The sequence below is a fragment of the Apodemus sylvaticus genome, chromosome 11 (assembly GCF_947179515.1).
Source record: "Apodemus sylvaticus chromosome 11, mApoSyl1.1, whole genome shotgun sequence".
Lineage (NCBI taxonomy): Eukaryota > Metazoa > Chordata > Mammalia > Rodentia > Muridae > Apodemus > Apodemus sylvaticus.
Window position 1 is genome coordinate 2,709,272 of NC_067482.1, and position 17,629 is coordinate 2,726,900.

The 17,629-nt window shown below is 44.6% G+C and overlaps 1 protein-coding gene across 1 annotated transcript in view; it reads left to right on the forward strand.

The window, feature by feature from the left end:
• The window catches only part of Tgfbr3 (transforming growth factor beta receptor 3), a 171,465-nt gene that overhangs the window by 128,471 nt on the left and 25,365 nt on the right, over positions 1 to 17,629 (forward strand). Inside the window, exons 7-13 of the mRNA XM_052199751.1 lie at positions 247 to 394; positions 7,071 to 7,260; positions 9,115 to 9,443; positions 9,954 to 10,106; positions 12,542 to 12,682; positions 12,961 to 13,119; positions 16,994 to 17,290. Coding sequence (XP_052055711.1) covers positions 247 to 394; positions 7,071 to 7,260; positions 9,115 to 9,443; positions 9,954 to 10,106; positions 12,542 to 12,682; positions 12,961 to 13,119; positions 16,994 to 17,290 — 1,417 coding nt within the window. The remainder of the gene's footprint in view (positions 1 to 246; positions 395 to 7,070; positions 7,261 to 9,114; positions 9,444 to 9,953; positions 10,107 to 12,541; positions 12,683 to 12,960; positions 13,120 to 16,993; positions 17,291 to 17,629) is intronic.

Here is a 17,629-nt window from a genome sequence, read left to right on the forward strand (position 1 = left end):
TTCCATTCCCTCCCATTCTCTAGAGGAGAAACACTGCTGTGGCTAATTAGCATCTGGCCTTCGATCCTATTGTTATGTAAACTCATTTTGTTCAGTGTGCAACAGCAATCTGTTTTGCACATGTCTTTTGCCTGGGATCCACGCCAGCATTTTAATCAACTGGCCAGACACTGGAAACACGGGGCTTGGAGGCACTGGCAACCTTCTGGCTCAGGTCTTGACTTTGCCTTTGGTTTTCACACACAGTGCCTTCCAGGTGGATATAATAGTTGACATACGGCCTGCTCGAGAGGATCCCGAGGTGGTCAAAAACCTCGTCCTGATCTTGAAGTGCAAAAAGTCTGTCAACTGGGTGATCAAGTCTTTTGACATCAAGGGAAACCTGAAAGTTATTGTAAGTTGGCCCATTTCTTGGTCTTGTCAAACAGCAATAATTTATCCTGTGGTTGTGTGTGTTATTTCTGCAAAGGTTCCACCTCTTTGAACTTTGTAAGCTCTCTGTTAGTTTGCACTTTGCAAACTATACTTGGTTTCTTCTGTTGGACAGTCAATGTCTTGGCTAAAACATGGCCCCAGGGAGCATTACAGACTTGGGTTTGAGACTTGGTTCTATTACTTAAAAATTATGGCCGGGCGATGGTGGCGCATGCCTATAATCCCAGCACTTGGGAGGCAGAGGCAGGCAGACTTCTGAGTTCGAGGCCAACCTGGTCTACAGAGTGAGCTCCAGGACAGCCAGGACTATACAGAGAAACCCTGTCTCAAAAATCCAAAAAGAAAAAACCAAAAACAAACAAACAACAAAAAAAATATGTATTTTATATATATATATATGGCCTGGGACACATTCTTAAAGTTCTCTGAATTCCAGTTACCTCATAATGAAAGTTCTGAAATGAGTTAGTGTGTTTTCTACTCTTAGTAAATATGAAGCAATGAACATTTTTCATGTCTGCATATTCTCTAGAGGGCCAATATCATGGCCCTGAACCTCAGCATTTACTGTATAAGGAGGAAGGAAAACCAAGCTGATCCCAGCCCATGTCAAGACTTCCCTGCGGAGATAAATATGTGGTGGTGTTGGGTGAGGCTTGCTTGCATCCAACTTCCAGGAGTGCTACTCTGACAGAAAAGTGACTCTGGGCACGGTGTGTGGGGTTGGGGGGAATGGGAAGTGCTCAGTCAGTAAATGACTTTATCCTGCAAGCGGTCACCCCAGGGCTGGTGTGTGGAAGGCAGAGAGTAGAGAACTGCACGAGCTCATTGGCTATCCATTCAGCCAAGCTGAACTGGTGAACATCTGGTTCAGTGAGAGAGCAGATCTCAAAAAAATTAGGCAGATACAAATTCAAGAAAAAAAACTGATGTTGACCTCTGACCTCTACAAACACATATGTGCACCCTACCCACACACATTTACACACACTACACATGATCATTTCAAAAGTAACCAACTTACCTCTAACATTGCTTCGCAAAGCTTCTGGGAGGGGCCTTGTTGGCTGACGGGATAAGGCAAAAGGTTCATGTTGAAAAGTTGATTAAAGTTTGTTAAAACCAAGCTCATCTCAGATATATTTACGGGGAAAAAAAAACTATTTGGCTCAGTGTTAGAGCAAATTGTGTGTGTGTGTGTGTGTGTGTGTTTGTGAGAGAGAGAGAGAGAGAGAGAGAGACAGACAGACAGACAGACAGAGACAGACAGAGACAGATCGATCTCCTTGGCATCTCTTGTAAGAGTCAAATATTTAATGTATTATTAATTGACCAACTTCAATAACAGCTGTAGTGGATTTTAGACTTTTAATTTGTCAGGAGAGATTACATTTGGTTATGTTGGTTCTGCATTCCTCTGCACACTGCACTGTCCATGTGATCAGCAGTAAGCAAAACCAACAGTTCCCTACAAGTCCAGTCACTTAGGTGAGCTCACCAGAGGCACAGACACAAAGCCAGGAACACATCTTAATTTAAAATACATTTTCCTTATTCCTAGTGATTATTATATCATCATCATTGTTGTTGTTGTTGTTATTATTTTCCTTAGACTTTAAAATAGTCCAAATAATCCATCAAGTGTAGTAATGACGCACGAAACTGGCGCTGAGGGTAAAGCCTCGCCGTTATTTTCCGAGGTCACAGATATTTTGATTGCCTTTCCCTGGCATGGCGTGAGGGGTGGTGGCGACCTGGAGTGTCTGCTGCTTTTGCCGCCTGGCACACTGGCCAACTGTTTTTAGTTTCAAAATAACAAAAACAGGAAAGGGAACCCTGCTCTGAAAAGCAGACAGCACACGGTACGTTTCAATCCTCTGCTGGAGCTTCGAGTTCCCTCTCAGCCCTGGCTGGTGGCTCCTGCTGTCCCTGTGTGCACGCGCCTGGACCACGGCAGTCCTGGGCTTTGCTTGAATGTTTGTCTGTCAGAGGAGTCAGAGAGACTAAGAAAGATGGGGAAGATCAGTCATCATCCCAAACAAGATCTGTTTATATTCTTCCCGTTGGCTGCACTCCTGTTCCAGGTCAGTTTTGGACAATACACGACAACATTGCTAAACAATTAGGTAATGTTTCGTGATGGTCTTTTATTCTCCAGTCAGTTTCAGGCTCTTTGACTTCTATCTCCCTGCTCCAGATGTGAACTACATTCTGAGTTACAGGTGCATGCTAAGACAAAAGTTTAGGTTGCAGCTTAGGAAGGGAGAAATGGTCTTCCCTTGTCAGACAACATGGTTAAGTGTGAACAGTATAGGACTCTGACTCAACCAGACAAAGCTAGATTCAAGTGCCATCTCCAGCTGCCAGTTTATGGCGGACAGTCCCACTGAACATGGTGTAACCGTGAAACGGGACATGGTGACAGTACTCAATCACTGTGTATTGTGGAATTTAACTAAGCTCGAGCATCTGTCTATCCAGCGAGTATTTGTTGAGGGCACATAGGGTATCCCTCTTAAAGCACACAGGTGTATGGAACATTCTGACCTCCACGCTACCCAGTCTGTGAGTCGCAGCTTCTTCCTCACAAGTGGAACAATGGTAGAACCCAGATCCTCCATTAAAGGAAGACTAAGGAAGAAAATATATGTAAAGGTCTATGACAGACCTGTTGTACAAAGACTCACCTTCCTCCCATAAGCATCTGCTTGAAGAATTCGTCCACGGGAAACTCGAAGGGCTTCTTTAACCAAGGTGAAACCAGGAGATCTACCAAAGTTCATAAGACCCCGAGAGAGTAACGCCAGCGGCACACGCACACGCGTGTGGCTGTGTGTGGGTTTGTTGGAGGCGTAGCATAGGCAGCAATGGGAAGTGGCCAGAAGGGTAGGGAGGCTATGCAGGAAGATCAGCAGCATTGGGTGTGGCCTGCCCCTTCCGCAGGTCCTCCCCGTGGGAGAACCCCAGACAGAAAGGAGGACAAACTTCTTAGAGGCCTCCTCTTGTGGGTCAGAGATGGCTCAGTGGGTACACATGCTTGCAGCTAAAGCTGAGGAGCTCAGTCCCTGGGGTGCACGTGGTGGAAGGAGAGGACCAGCTCCTGCAAATGGTCCCTCAAGGTCCACATGCGCACGCGTGTACGCATACACACACATACCACACACATACACACACACACCATACACATACACCACACATACCACACACATACCACACACATACACACACACACCATACACATACACCACACATACCACACACATACAACATACACACCATACATACCACACACACACCACACACACCACACACACACCACACAATACACACACACACACACACACACACACACACACGCACCATACACATACACCACACATACCACACACATACCACACACATACAACACATACACCATACACACCACACACACACCACACACACCACATACATACACACATACACACACACACACACACTACACAGACACACACACATACCACACACATACCACACACACACCACACACACACCACACATACACACATATCATACATACCACACACACACACCATACACACCACACACACACATACCACACACATACCACACACACACCACACACATACCACACACACACCACACATACACACACACCATACACACCACACACACACCACACACATACATACTCACATACCACACACATACATACTCCTCACATACCACACACACACATACGCATGCACGCACACACATACCATACACACACACACACACACACACCATACACATACACCACATATACCACACACATACAACACACACACCACACACACATCACACACACCACACACACACACACCACACATACCACACACACACCATACACACACTCACACACACACACACATACCACACACACACCACACACACATATATACACACCATACACACTCACACACACACACATACACATGTACACACGCACACACATACCACACTCACACCACACACACCACACACACCATACACATCACACACACACCACACACACACACACAATGATGAAATCATAATGAACTTAAAAGCTAAATTTTCCCTTGTAGCCCATTTTTAGAAAATATGCGAGTATAAAGGCTCGACGTGCATATCCTCAGCATCCCCTACTCTCCCTAACGCCTTCTGTTTACCATCATTGCAAAGGCCTGGGGCAGAGCCCCTTGGACCCAACCCAGCTACTAGTCCACAAAATGGAGCTGAAGATTACGGTGGTGGTATTTGGGGAGAGGCTTTTGAGCACCCACTTGGCTGCACTGAGGTTGGGAGAGTCTGGTGAGTCCTAGGAGCGCAGAGACACGGGAGCACAGGAATTTACTCGGTGCTGAGAACCGGCTTGCCTCCCGTCATCCTGCTGCTCTCCCACTGCAGAGTGATGTCTGATCTTTTCAGTTCCAAGCCACAATTAACGTGAATTACACTGACAGCTTCTATGTTTAATGTGGAAAGGCGTGAACAGATTATTCCGTCCTAGTGCAGCAGAACAGGTGGCCATTGCGATGGTGAGATTCTGGAAACACGGTATTTTCTCAGCTGTCTGACAACATGAGAGTCTAGGGCAGGCGAGGCCAGGCAGTATTGTTTAGGCCAAAGTTGTGGTTCCAGCCGGTCAAAACACATGCTGCTTTGAAGGGCTGGGAGATGCTGTCCCTCAGAAGGCTGGACGCAGCTCTGAGAGCTACTGGCTCTTACTTTCTCGGCCCAGTTTCCTGCTTTATCTTGTTCTCTTTTCAATCCTGGTTCCTTTTTCTTCTTCTCTCTCTTCTCCCCCCTCTCACCCTCCCTCTCCCTCTCTTACCCTCTCTTTCTCTCACTCTCTCCCTTTCTCTCACCCTCTCTCCCCCTTTCTCTTTTTCCCTCTCTCTTTCTGTCTCCCTCCTCCTCTCTCTTCCCCCTCCCTTTCTCTCCCTCTCTCTCTCCCTGTCTCCATTTCTCACCCTCTCTCTCCCTCTCTCTCCCCCCTCTCCCTCCCCTTCTCTCTCCTTCTCCCTCTTTCTCTCCCCCCTCTCTGTGTCTTTCTCTCTTTTTTCCATTCTTCCTCTAGGAGTTTCCCCTGAATGTAAGAGCTAATACCTGTGGGTCTATAACCCAGCTTATAGATGGCGGCAGGATTCCTTTCTCACTCCCTCCAGTTTCTTTGCATGTAAATGGGAAGTTGTGACTGGCCAGTCATGGCAGGTTTGCCGCTAGATAAGCTCTTTGGGTAACAGGACAAGATCTTGGGTGACACTTTGAAGCTTCGAGCTGGAGTGTAAGTGTCCTCAGCCAATCTCCCACAACAAGGAGGCCAAGAGAACAGAGAGCCTGCGAATCTTTTCTGGCTCCGCAGTGGGAAAGGATTAATATTTGGTCATGTTTGGGGTAAATAGAATGGGAAACAAATGAGGAATTTAGGAAAAATGCTACAGACGCACAGGAGAAAATCAGTGGGCATGGAAATTAAAGGGCCGTTGATACAGCGTGACAGTGGTATAATCTGTACTCTGCACGGGCCCCAGAGCTGTGCCTTCCCATCGGGACCCGATGCAGTAACCAGCCTCCTCACTCACTGACAAGATCCCTGCCACAGGAGTCAGCAGGGGACATAGACATTTACTGCCTATACCCTGGCGAGTCAGAGGCCATTCATATATGCCCTTGAAAGAATCCTATCATTTTAGTGTTGTAAGAGAGTATTAGTAGAAACCAACCTTCTAATATGGCTTTAAGAATTACCATATTGTTAGAGAGGGGCCATATCAATTATTATATTCTTTCAGTTTTAATGTGCATTTGCCTATATAAGCATTTAAGGACTTCTTCTTTTATTACTAAATAAAATGCTACCAACTGGGCGATATCTTAATTAGTACTCCAGGGCATAAAATACAGTATATTAACAAAATTAGCAAGTGAATACAATTTCAGGATGGCTAAACCAATCATAAATTATAGATGAAATACAAAGATTTGAGTTTTAATGGGTAGAAGTTAATAGTTTATAGACCATCAGGAGAGTCACGAGATCATGCCATCTTCCCTATAGATCTAGGCCACAAGATGCAAAACCACAAGCATGTTTGTAAACACAGTGTACATACCTGTGTACTTTACAGATGATTTTAAATAAAGAAGAGGAAGGGAACATTTGAAATGTGTACTTACCATACTAGCAACCGACATAAAGTAAGTACCCAGTGAGAATGGGCGTGTCTCTGTGTATATTGTTTTATTTTAGTATCTTATCCAAGGAAGACAAAGGTTACAGAGTAAATCCTCTTTATGAAATCTAGAATCTGCTGGTTTCATATAATTCCTCAAAGTATCTTTTCAGAATAGCCTTTATTCTTTGACAACTTTATACATGTATACAATGTATCTTGATCATGACCACCCCCAACTCTCCTCCCCCTTCCCCCATGGACACCTGGTAAAACATTCTTTTCCACTTTCCAGTTCCCTGTATCATTTTTGTAACTCCCCGAGTCTAATCTTGCTGTCTGCTGAGTTCCTGCCCAACTGTGGCTTGACCTTGTGCAGGTCTTGGACTGGCACTTTTAATTTTAGACTCACCGGTGAAATCTTGCTGTCTTTAGGCTCCTAACAGTATTGGCTTTGGAAAAGAGAGTGAACGATCTATGACAGTGACCAAATTGGTGAGAGATGACATCCCGTCCACCCAGGAGAATCTGATGAAGTGGGCATTGGACAACGGCTACAGTCCAGTGACATCATACACCATGGCTCCTGTGGCAAATAGATTTCATCTTCGGCTTGAGAACAATGGTAAGTGCGATGTTTCCCACCTGTTGGCTTCTGTCTCCCAGAGGACGCTGCTCAGCGAGGGACTCTCATTTCCATGTATATGTTGCTGTCTTCCTGCTATCCATCTTAATAGTCTGTCTGTTGCACTGTAAAGCTTAAACTAATGTAGTTTTTGGAGGCAACTATAGCACACATTCTCAGGGATGGAGAGAGCAGACATGTTTGCTCTGTGTCCACTGTGACCACATCAGAATGGTAAGTAACCACTCACAGCTGACAACACCAAGGCGTCGGTCCATAGGGAAGAAGCCTGTGCCTGGAGGCTGGAGTTTACAGGAAAATAGCCACGAGGGGCTCCAACTGAGCTGGTTTTATTCAGGTTGTGGAGGCAGAATTGCCATCCCAGTTTAAATGGCTAGCAGAAGCAAAGTCTACAAGCCCTCGGGGCTTTCCAGAGTCTTAAAGCAGGTATGATTTGAGCCCCAAGTTTTCTGAGACCTTGACGTGTTCCTCACTCCATGGTACATGTGCTGCGGTGCAGCTGTAGGTTTCCACTTCCAACTTAGTATGTCTTCACTATTAGGGGAGATGTTGCTTAATCTCCAAGCCTGAGCCTCAGATTCCCTGTCAATAACTCAAGAGAGGAAAGCATCTATCCTGCTGGTAAACTACTATGAAGGTTTGGGGGGGGGGGGCATGGGATGTTTTCATTTAAATCAATGTGCATGTTAAAAGCAGCCCAAAACTGTGGCTTAATGTGGGCCTAGACAGCCATAGCTTCCAACTGAAAAGCATGTTGTAGAAGAGGAGGTCATGTCTACGAATCACCTCTTGCTCGCAATGAGGTGGATATGATCTCACACATAGGTCAGCTAGGTTCAGATAATAGTGGAGGCGGAGAATGCTGGGAAAAGGACTAGTTTTTCTTTAAGTTACTGAAACTCTGACAGCAACGCACATCACTTTTATGGAATTCTATCTTCCTTTGAAGAGGCAAGAATATCTAAAGAGCTCTTCTCCCCAGAAGAGTTCAAAAAGACCAGGATACCTGCATATTGCCTAGATTTTTATCAATCAAAAAGAAGGCAACAGGGGCTGGAGAGATGACTCAGTGGTTAAGAGCACTGACTGCTCTTCCAGAGGTCCTGAGTTCAATTCCCAGCAGCCACATAGTGGCTCACGACCATCTGTAATGGTATCTGATGTCTTCTTCTGGTGTGCCTGAAGACAGCTACAATGTACTCATATACATAAAATAAATAAATAGGTCTTAAAAAAAAAAAAGAAGGCAACAAAATAAAAGAGTAGCATCAAAATAGTAGAGGAACCATTCTAAAGGACCTAGGCTGGATCCTTGGTTCTACAAAGTAAAATATAAAAATAGCAATATCGTTTCAAGAAATCTTATGAAAAATAATTTCAAAACCCTAAATTCAAAGAAAGTATTTTTAAGAGCCATTGACTAGGTTGTTATTGCCCCTCATCGCACAGATACACAGTTTGTAGGGACTTAGAAACTATGTAGCAGAATGAGTCTCAATGGAGACAGAGTGTTGTGATCATACTAGAAGCTTAAAACAAATGACTAGAGTTCGTAGTTTTTTTCAAAGCCCTTAAAGTGATTTTAATGTGTACCCAAAGTTGAGGATCACTGATATACTCCAAACTATTAATTTTAAAACTTGGGAAACTGAGACACAGAGAAGTAAGTCCCTTGTCTAGGATCAGAATTCAGGTTTCCACATTTCTTAGCTGATTCTATACATTGCTCATTTACTGTAACTTTGTTTCTGCCCATTCTGTGCTAACTCCTGTCTCTAACAGTGACCATGGACGCATCAGTCGCTCATGATGGCTTGCCTTCTATTTCCACAGAGGAGATGAGAGATGAGGAAGTCCATACCATTCCTCCTGAGCTCCAGATTCTGCTGGGCCCTGCCCACCAGCCTGCCCAGGACAGCCCACCCTTTCGAGGGGAAAACACAAATGGAGGTCTCCCCTTTCCATTCCCGGATATTCCCAGGAGAGGCTGGAAGGAGGGAGAAGATAGGATCCCCCGGCCAAAGGAGCCCATCATTCCCAGCATTCATCTGCTTCCAGACCAGAGAGAGCCAGAAGAAGCACAAGGGGGCGTGGACATCGCCCTGTCAGTCAAATGTGACAATGAAAAGATGGTCGTAGCTGTAGACAAAGATTCTTTCCAGGTCAGTTCAGACTCTTAAAGGAAAGACATGAAGCTTTCCCCAGCTAGCTGCAACTCTGCATTTAGTATTTCCCCGGAGTTATTTCACTTTTCAATCTCCGCACTTGGTGATGTTTTCCCAGTTGGATAGGCCACTTTCCCTTGGCAATGACCTTCATTCACTTCCTGTTGTTTTCAAAAGAGGAGGGAAGTTCAGATCCTTGTATGTCAATATTTTGCTACTGAGTTTTCAGTTCCAATAAGCACAGTTATTGGACTGTTGACAGGTGCAAGGGGAGGAAAAGGCGAGAAGGGGAGGGGCACGATGAAAAGGGGAGGGGCCTAGGTGAAAAAGGGAGGGGTGTAAGGAAAAGGGGAGGGGCGCGAGGAAAAGACAGAGGGAGAGGGGCGCAACGCCCGCCTACCTGAGGCCTCAGCCTTCTGAGATAGGCTCGAGTAACTGTTTGTTACTGTGTACAGTGTACAGCTAGCTGTTAAGCTCTCCGGTAGCCTTTGGTGCTTTTCATTTCAGACCAATGGCTACTCGGGGATGGAGCTCACTCTGTTGGATCCTTCCTGCAAAGCCAAGATGAATGGTACACACTTCGTTCTGGAGTCTCCCCTGAATGGCTGCGGCACTCGACACCGGCGGTCTGCCCCTGACGGCGTGGTTTACTATAACTCTGTGAGTATTCTCTAGAACAAAGCTTTACTGTTGCCATGGCATCGCTGGGTATTATTGAGGGTTAGCCTCTGAAAAATGAGAGGGATGGAGCTGCAGCCAGATGCCAGTTCTCAACAAAAGGAGATGGACGGACTGTAACCCTGTACTCTTGTCCTGTTTGGATTTATCAGTGTGTATTTGGGATTTGAAGGTCCTGTTTTCTCAGATGGAGTTGTGGTAATCTAACACACTTCCTTCTTCCATCTGATGATGGTTAAACAGCAGGGTGACATCCTACTGTGGTGGCACTGGAGGGTCCTTAAGGGGCTAAAACCCCAAAGCCCTAGGGAACATATGAGCATCCTCCAATGGATACAGAGTTTCTTGCTTGTCCAAGAGTGAGAAGGGACTCCTTCCCTCATGAGCCTAAAATCAGACAGGAATCTAGATGAAATCATCCATTCTCTCTACCTCTAGTGAAGACCCAAATTTAAGAAAATCTATTTTCAAAGTTATCTGGAAGAAGGTTCGAGTTTCCCCACAAAAATAATTTGTTGCAATTACCAAACTCTTGCTTTCTGGAAATTATTTCTGCCAGTTTATCTGAATCTAATCCGATGAGGCCTACCCTCTTCAGGGAGGGAGACCAAAGTGCAAAACCTCACAGGAGTTTCAAAGCACCAGTTTTGCAGATTGATTTTAAATATTTCTCAGCACCCCATCCATAATCTCCATGAGAGCCTTGGGCAGTGTGTGTTTCTGTGAGCTCTTAGGTTCATTCCATCACCGACATGGGCGAGGTCTCGAAGCTGCTGGTTCATATGACCGCCCATCACCACACTTGACCCAGCCCAGAAGGGCAGCTGGAGAGGCTTCTGGCCAGTGTGGTCCCTGTATTGTTCCTCAGAGACTCTTAGACAATTGGCATGAGAAACAGGCACAACATGATTTCACTTAATCTCATTTCAAAGGCAAAGAAACCTTGAGCCCGGGAGAGTTCTGAGGCTGGGTCAAAATTGAGGGGCTGGTTATGCAGGAGAGCCAGGACCAACTCTTCTCATCTCACACTGACCTCTCCTCAACACCAGACTGCCTTATGCTACATGACTCACTTGTTAACTTTGACATCCTATTCATTATGACACAAATTTTCTTGTGATTATCCAGTTTCTCTAAATATACAAGTACCATTCAATAGTGATGCACTTGATGTGAATGTTTTAAACTGATTCTGAATTAGAATTGGCAAGAAGGTGAGAGAGAAGGGATATCTGGTCTGAAAAAGCTACTTCTTTTATGTTTGCTTTGCTTTTCTTGACTGTTGAGAACAAGGCATGCAGTCCCCCGCCCCATGATGCCTTCCTAATTACTCCCCCCCCATCCCTCATTCTGTTCCCTCTGGTGAATGCTTCCACTGCCTGCTCCCATGCTGACAGTTTGTAGGAGGAATCTTTAGACTCCTTACGCATTTCTGTTTTCCATTATGTTCATTATTCAAGCATATGAAATGGAAATAAACTAGGTTTTGATTCGCAGAGTTGTCTTCTGGTCACCCTTTCTGACCTATTTACAACAAACCCAGTACAGTAGTTTCAGCCAATGTGAAGGCAGATTGCTGTGAAGAGAGCATCATTTTTTTTCTGCACCCGTACACACAAGAAAAGATATTGGGAAGGATTGAGCAAAATAGGGGTATAAGATCAAAGATGAGAAGACCAGCTCTGTGGAAACATTAGGCCCTAACTTAAACTAAACTTTCTACAAACCTTACAATTTAAGGAGCTTTTAAGGCTTAAAAAGGTCTGAATAGAGCTGTGAGATGAAGAGAGCCTTGAGATAGCTCAGTGCGTGAAAGGGGTTTCCCCAAGCCTGATGGCCTGAGTTTGAATCTCAGGACCCACATAATGAAAGGAAAGAACTGGCTCCCACAAATTGTTCTCTGATCTCTCTCTCTCTCTCTCTCTCTCTCTCTCTCTCTCTCTCTCACACACACACACACACACACACACACAGTATAATTTAAAAATTATAAAAAGTTAAAAACTGATACATATTTTTAAAAACCACCCTAGGACCCATTAAAAGCCACTCTGGAACAGGGGCAAGCCTAGGACAGCCCACTCACTGCATTCAACGCCTAGTGCCTCCTGCTATTTTACATAGCATAGTTATTCAACATAGTTATATATAAATGTGCAATTTTCTTACAAGGAAAAAATCTAAATTTTAGTTCAGATCTTCAGCTTGAATTGGGTTTTTCTGTATTTTCTTACCACTTTGAAAACTCCTAAAAAGCTTGGAGAATCCACTCCTGCTGATGTTTATATAAAGTCAGATTCTCTGTTTGCATTTGAATTGTCACATGGGTGCTAGTGGGTAGGAAGTAGAACCAGAGACATGTGGCATGGTGTTTCCCTGCCAACAGGGGCAATAGCTGTGTGTCCCTTGTCTTCTAGATTGTGGTGCAGGCTCCATCCCCTGGGGATAGCAGTGGCTGGCCAGATGGCTATGAAGACTTGGAGTCAGGTGATAATGGATTTCCTGGAGACACTGATGAAGGAGAAACTGCTCCCCTGAGCCGAGCTGGAATGGTGGTGGTAGGTGTTAGTCTCGCTTAGATGGTTATATGGATACATTGTTGCTTAAACTGGTAGGGTGGTGGTTTGTGTTTATCCCCCATAGATGGTTCTGTGGATACATTGTTGCTCAAGCAAGAGTGGTGGTGGTGATGTTAGTCTCCCTTAGATGGTTCTGTGGATAATATTGTCGTCCATTTGGTTTGTTTCATTGGAAAGTATCAAAAAGTAAAATTGCATGTTAAAGGCTAAAGCTCTTCATGTGACTGATGTGTCCTCATCTGTTGGCGGTTTTCCAGTTCAACTGCAGCTTGCGGCAGCTGAGGAGTCCCAGCGGCTTCCAGGACCCGCTCGACGGGAACGCTACCTTCAACATGGAGCTCTATAACACAGACCTCTTTCTGGTGCCGTCCCCAGGGGTCTTCTCTGTGGCAGAGAATGAGCATGTTTATGTTGAGGTGAGGTTTGTGTATTATCCTCAGGTCTGGCCTGCTACCGTATGCAGCCAGTGCCCTGTGCAGCCAGTGCCCTATGCAGGTCCTATGACATTAGCTTGCCACCTTGTACAGGTCTTGCCTTGCTTACTTAGACATCTAAGTAAGGGTTTGGCTCAGAAAAGGCTTCCAGGTCACTTTCTGGCCAAAAAAGAAATAGCAGGATTTTATGAGTTATGCTAAATCGATGTAGTAGGGGTTTTTTTGTTTTGTTTTGTTTTGTTTTTTGTTTTGTTTTTTGTTTTTAGTAAATGTCAAAAAGAAAGCAATGAGCAAAGAGTGAACTGTACCAGTGAAGCACCGTGCTTGTTCCAACATCAACATTTTGGGATAGTTGTTTAGCCAGTCAGTGTCAAAGTTCTCCGTGGACTCTTCTAAAACACCTCACATACTATCTTGGACTCCGAGTGAAAAGGTGTGCACTCCTGAAGATCGTTTCTGCCATGTCATCATCTTTAATAGCCACATATATTTGTCAAAGCATTTCCACCTGGGATGGCAGTCATCATGCAGAGCTTAAACCTGGAATGCCTATGAAAATAATGAAATAGCAACAGCTACTGTTCACTGCCGTTTATGAGGCAGTGGATCTGTCGTGGCTATAATCATAATGAACTGACTTTCTAGAGGGGACTCTGTAAGAACAGATTCATTATTAAGATCTAACTTTTGGATGAGAAAATTAGACACAAGGCTGTCCAACACAACACCTGTGCCAGGAATAATACTTCCTTTGGAGTGCTTTCTCCAGAGGCCATGCTGTTGACAGCCAGGTGCTGCTATAGTAGTCCCCGGCCCTGAAATTTCTCTTTGAAAGGGAATAAAGCATAACTTAATATCAGGGTCACTAAGTTCACAGACTCCATTCTGGAGAAGACAGACCTATGCTTCAGACTGTCTGCTGTCTATGTGCTCTGAGCATCATCTGTAGTGTGACATAACTGGCCTGCTGGTCTCACTGAAAGGCATCATGGCTGCTTTGCACCTAATAGTGGGAGGGTGAGAAGGGGTAGAAATCGCAGAGTCCCATAGGTGAAAATCACCATAGAGCACCTATGTCTGTTTTGCAAAGACAGTGTGCATGGGCACCGGACCTGGGTTCGAGTGGAGCCAGGCAGCCCTCCCTGTTTTCTTCTGTCAGTCCCTCTGCACTCACGCCCTGGGGGAAGCCGTGTTTTGTGTGTGCTCTTCCTAAGTATGCCTCTCTGCTGATCCACGATTCCTAATTTCTTCAGCCTTTTCCATATTCACAGTCCCACGAGGGTCTTAGTCAGCAATTCCCACTTGTGCTACAGGTTTGAGAGGACACCACTTAGCTGCACTTGGCTGTTTTCTAAACAAATGCCTAGATCTGCCCCTTGGTGGCCTTGTGATTTATGCTAGCCAGTGGCTAACCTGCCTGTGTACCCCACCCTAAATATTTTCATTTCTTTTCTCACCCCTGGAATGTTGGCTTACTCCATGAAGCTGATAGATTTCCTTTCCTTCTCCCTTCCATTTTTTGTTTGTTTTTTGTTCTTGTTTTATTTTCCCTTTTATATTATTTCACATCTCATATGTTTTTGTAGTTAAATTTGATTTTAAAAGTAGATCAATTTTTTTTTTTTACTGCTCTCTTAAATATCAAGTATGTTAAGAAAGATCTAGGGCTGGGTGAGTTGTTTAAACTATTTTAAACTTGATTGAAACTACCAGAAATAGGAAAGAGAATCTGTAAGTGTTTCACTAAAGAGGATACCAGCTGACCCTGCCTCTTGTCTTTCTTTCCTGGTTTGGACTCCACTGCTGGTAGGAAAATTTTTTACTTAAGTAAAATAAAACTTCATAAATCTTGGCTTAACCTGAAGAGCCATTTCTTGGTTTCTTCCCCAGCTGCCCTCCATAGCCTTTCCTGGAACCTTCCGCTCCCTCTGGACCACAGTTCCCTTCATTAATCCAAGACCTTCTCCCCTTTGCTCCTGTTCCGGGGTCACTCTTGGGTGAGCGCAGGTGACAGGACAGCAGCATTCTTTTCAGTTCATTTGGCTTAGTGATAACATCTAGAGTCACACTATTGACTTCCTACTGCTGGGCCTGAGCTGTTTGCACGCACCTTTACTTCAGTGTTTCTTACTCCAGCTGCATCTTTCACCATAATTAAGGCCACTATCCTCTAGGAGAGAGAGCTGGGTCCTTTGTATGCACAGGAGCAGCAGAACATGTGCCTTTTGTGGTCTGGTCCCATTCTAAACCTACAATCTTCCACTGTTCACTTCAGGTCCACTCTACAGCAAGACTTGCTAATATTTTTCTCCTCAAAAGCACCCAGAAGGAAATCTAGACGGTGGATCTCAGCTTTCCTAATGCTTTACCACAGTTCCTCATGTTGTGGAGACCCACAACCATAACATTATTTCATTGCTATTTCACAACTTAATTTTGCCACTGTTATGAATCATAAAGCAGATGTCTGATATGCAGGATATCTGATATGTGACCCCTGTGAAAGGGTCATTCGACCCCCAAAGGGTCTGCAGCCGACAGGTTGAGAACTGCTGCACTAAACGGACATTCAGTATCACATGCCTTTGAAAGTAAGAAAAGAGTCAACATATTTTTGCACTGTAGGCTTAGTTCATGTTAAATGTCAATTTTAGTTTGCACCATGTATATAATTTACCACCTTAACAGGATAGAACAGGATAGTGAAAGTGGATATTTACAGTGTCAAACAAAATGGCAACATTGTAATTACCTTCTCCTTCTTCTTGTGCTCATGTGAATACCCCATAGTTACCAAGGTGGGGTCTTTTGAGAGTGGCTATGAATCAAAAGTTCCTGCAATGTCAGGGGATTCCTCTGGGCAGGCTCCAAATGCTAAGTTTATTATCTCTCTATCTTTCAAAGAATTTGGGGGCTCTTGGTGGATGGGTAAGGACTAAGTTTATTTCTAAAGTGCTTAAGTTTATTGTTTATGTTTGGATTAATCAAGGAAAGAGCATCAGAGTTAGAACAGTAGTCTACATAGCAAGTTGTGCCACCAAACAATGAGGCCAGTTTTGTTCCAGGGTTTTAGCAGAGTTCAGGATAGCTAAAGTTTGAGTTCTGCTTACATTTGGCTCAGCACTACTTCCTGTTTCTGAACAAAGGAACCTTAATGAGATCTGGACATGATTCACAGAAGTGATTTGAAGAGGGAAGAATAAATGACTTGGAAATGTGTCTAGGGTAGTTTTCCCTGAAGCAAGCAACCTCCCCCAACCCCCACCTCCTCCGCAAGGCTGGGTTGGTCCTATGAACAGCTGACACTTTGCCAGGGTGGTGATGGCCACTAAATCACACTGTCCCTGATACAAGAAACCGGAGGCTTGCTTCCTGGCCAAGCAGGGTGCGTCTGTGGCTCTCTGCTCCCCGACGTTCACTTTGTTCTCTTGCACAACCATCCTTCCCTAGGTCACATGTGTTCTCCTCTGTCCTGAACTGTTTGGCAGCATTTAAAAATCCAGTCTTGGTAATAATCTGCTATTGTGATATTAGGGGCTTTATCTGTGTTTTGCTTATTTTGGAAAATCCACTTAGGTGCAAGGTTTGCTTTTATTTTATATTTCTGAGGACTTGTAGAAGCTCAGAGAAATTCTACCTATCTTGCAACTTGTAGGGTAGCATTTTGATGTCATTATGTCAAGTTTAAATGGACAATATCTTTCATCAGTCGATGTATGTTACTGTTAGAAAATTATAGATGTTATTAAATAGAACAATGTCTCACCCAAAGAACTATGGCAGGATATTGTCTGGGTGACTAGCGTAAAATAAGAAGCCAGCCCATTTCTGACCCAAACTTTATGCTCCTCGGCAGGTATCTGTCACTAAGGCTGACCAAGATCTGGGATTTGCCATCCAAACCTGTTTTATCTCTCCATACTCGAACCCAGACAGAATGTCTGATTACACCATCATCGAGAACATCTGTCCGAAAGATGACTCTGTGAAGTTCTACAGCTCCAAGAGAGTTCGCTTTCCCATCCCACATGCTGAGGTGGACAAGAAGCGGTTCAGCTTTGTGTTCAAGTCGGTGTTCAATACCTCCCTGCTCTTCCTGCACTGCGAGTTGACTCTGTGCTCTGGGAAGAAGGGTTCCCAGAAGCTGCCAAAGGTGTGTGGGCTGTCTTCTGTCTGGACTGTGATTTGGGCATGTGTGGGGAAAGAGGTACAGGTTGAGGTTTCAGATCTGAGGTTTTTTTAAAGCCTTCCAACACGTACCAGTGTGAACAGGCAACGGGGTGCTTTAGTTAGGGTTTTGGAGCACATATTCTGAAGGTTTGTCTTTCCATGTGAGCTTAGTTGTCCCCTGTGAGTGAACAGTCAGTACTGTTTTCCACCAAGGGAGGGGCCTGGATTGGTTCTGTTGGTCAGATAGCGCGCTGTGCCAGAAGGACAGCGAACCAAAAGGACAAGATGAGCCTGAGGATTAGTTTTTCCAGGTCTCATGGAG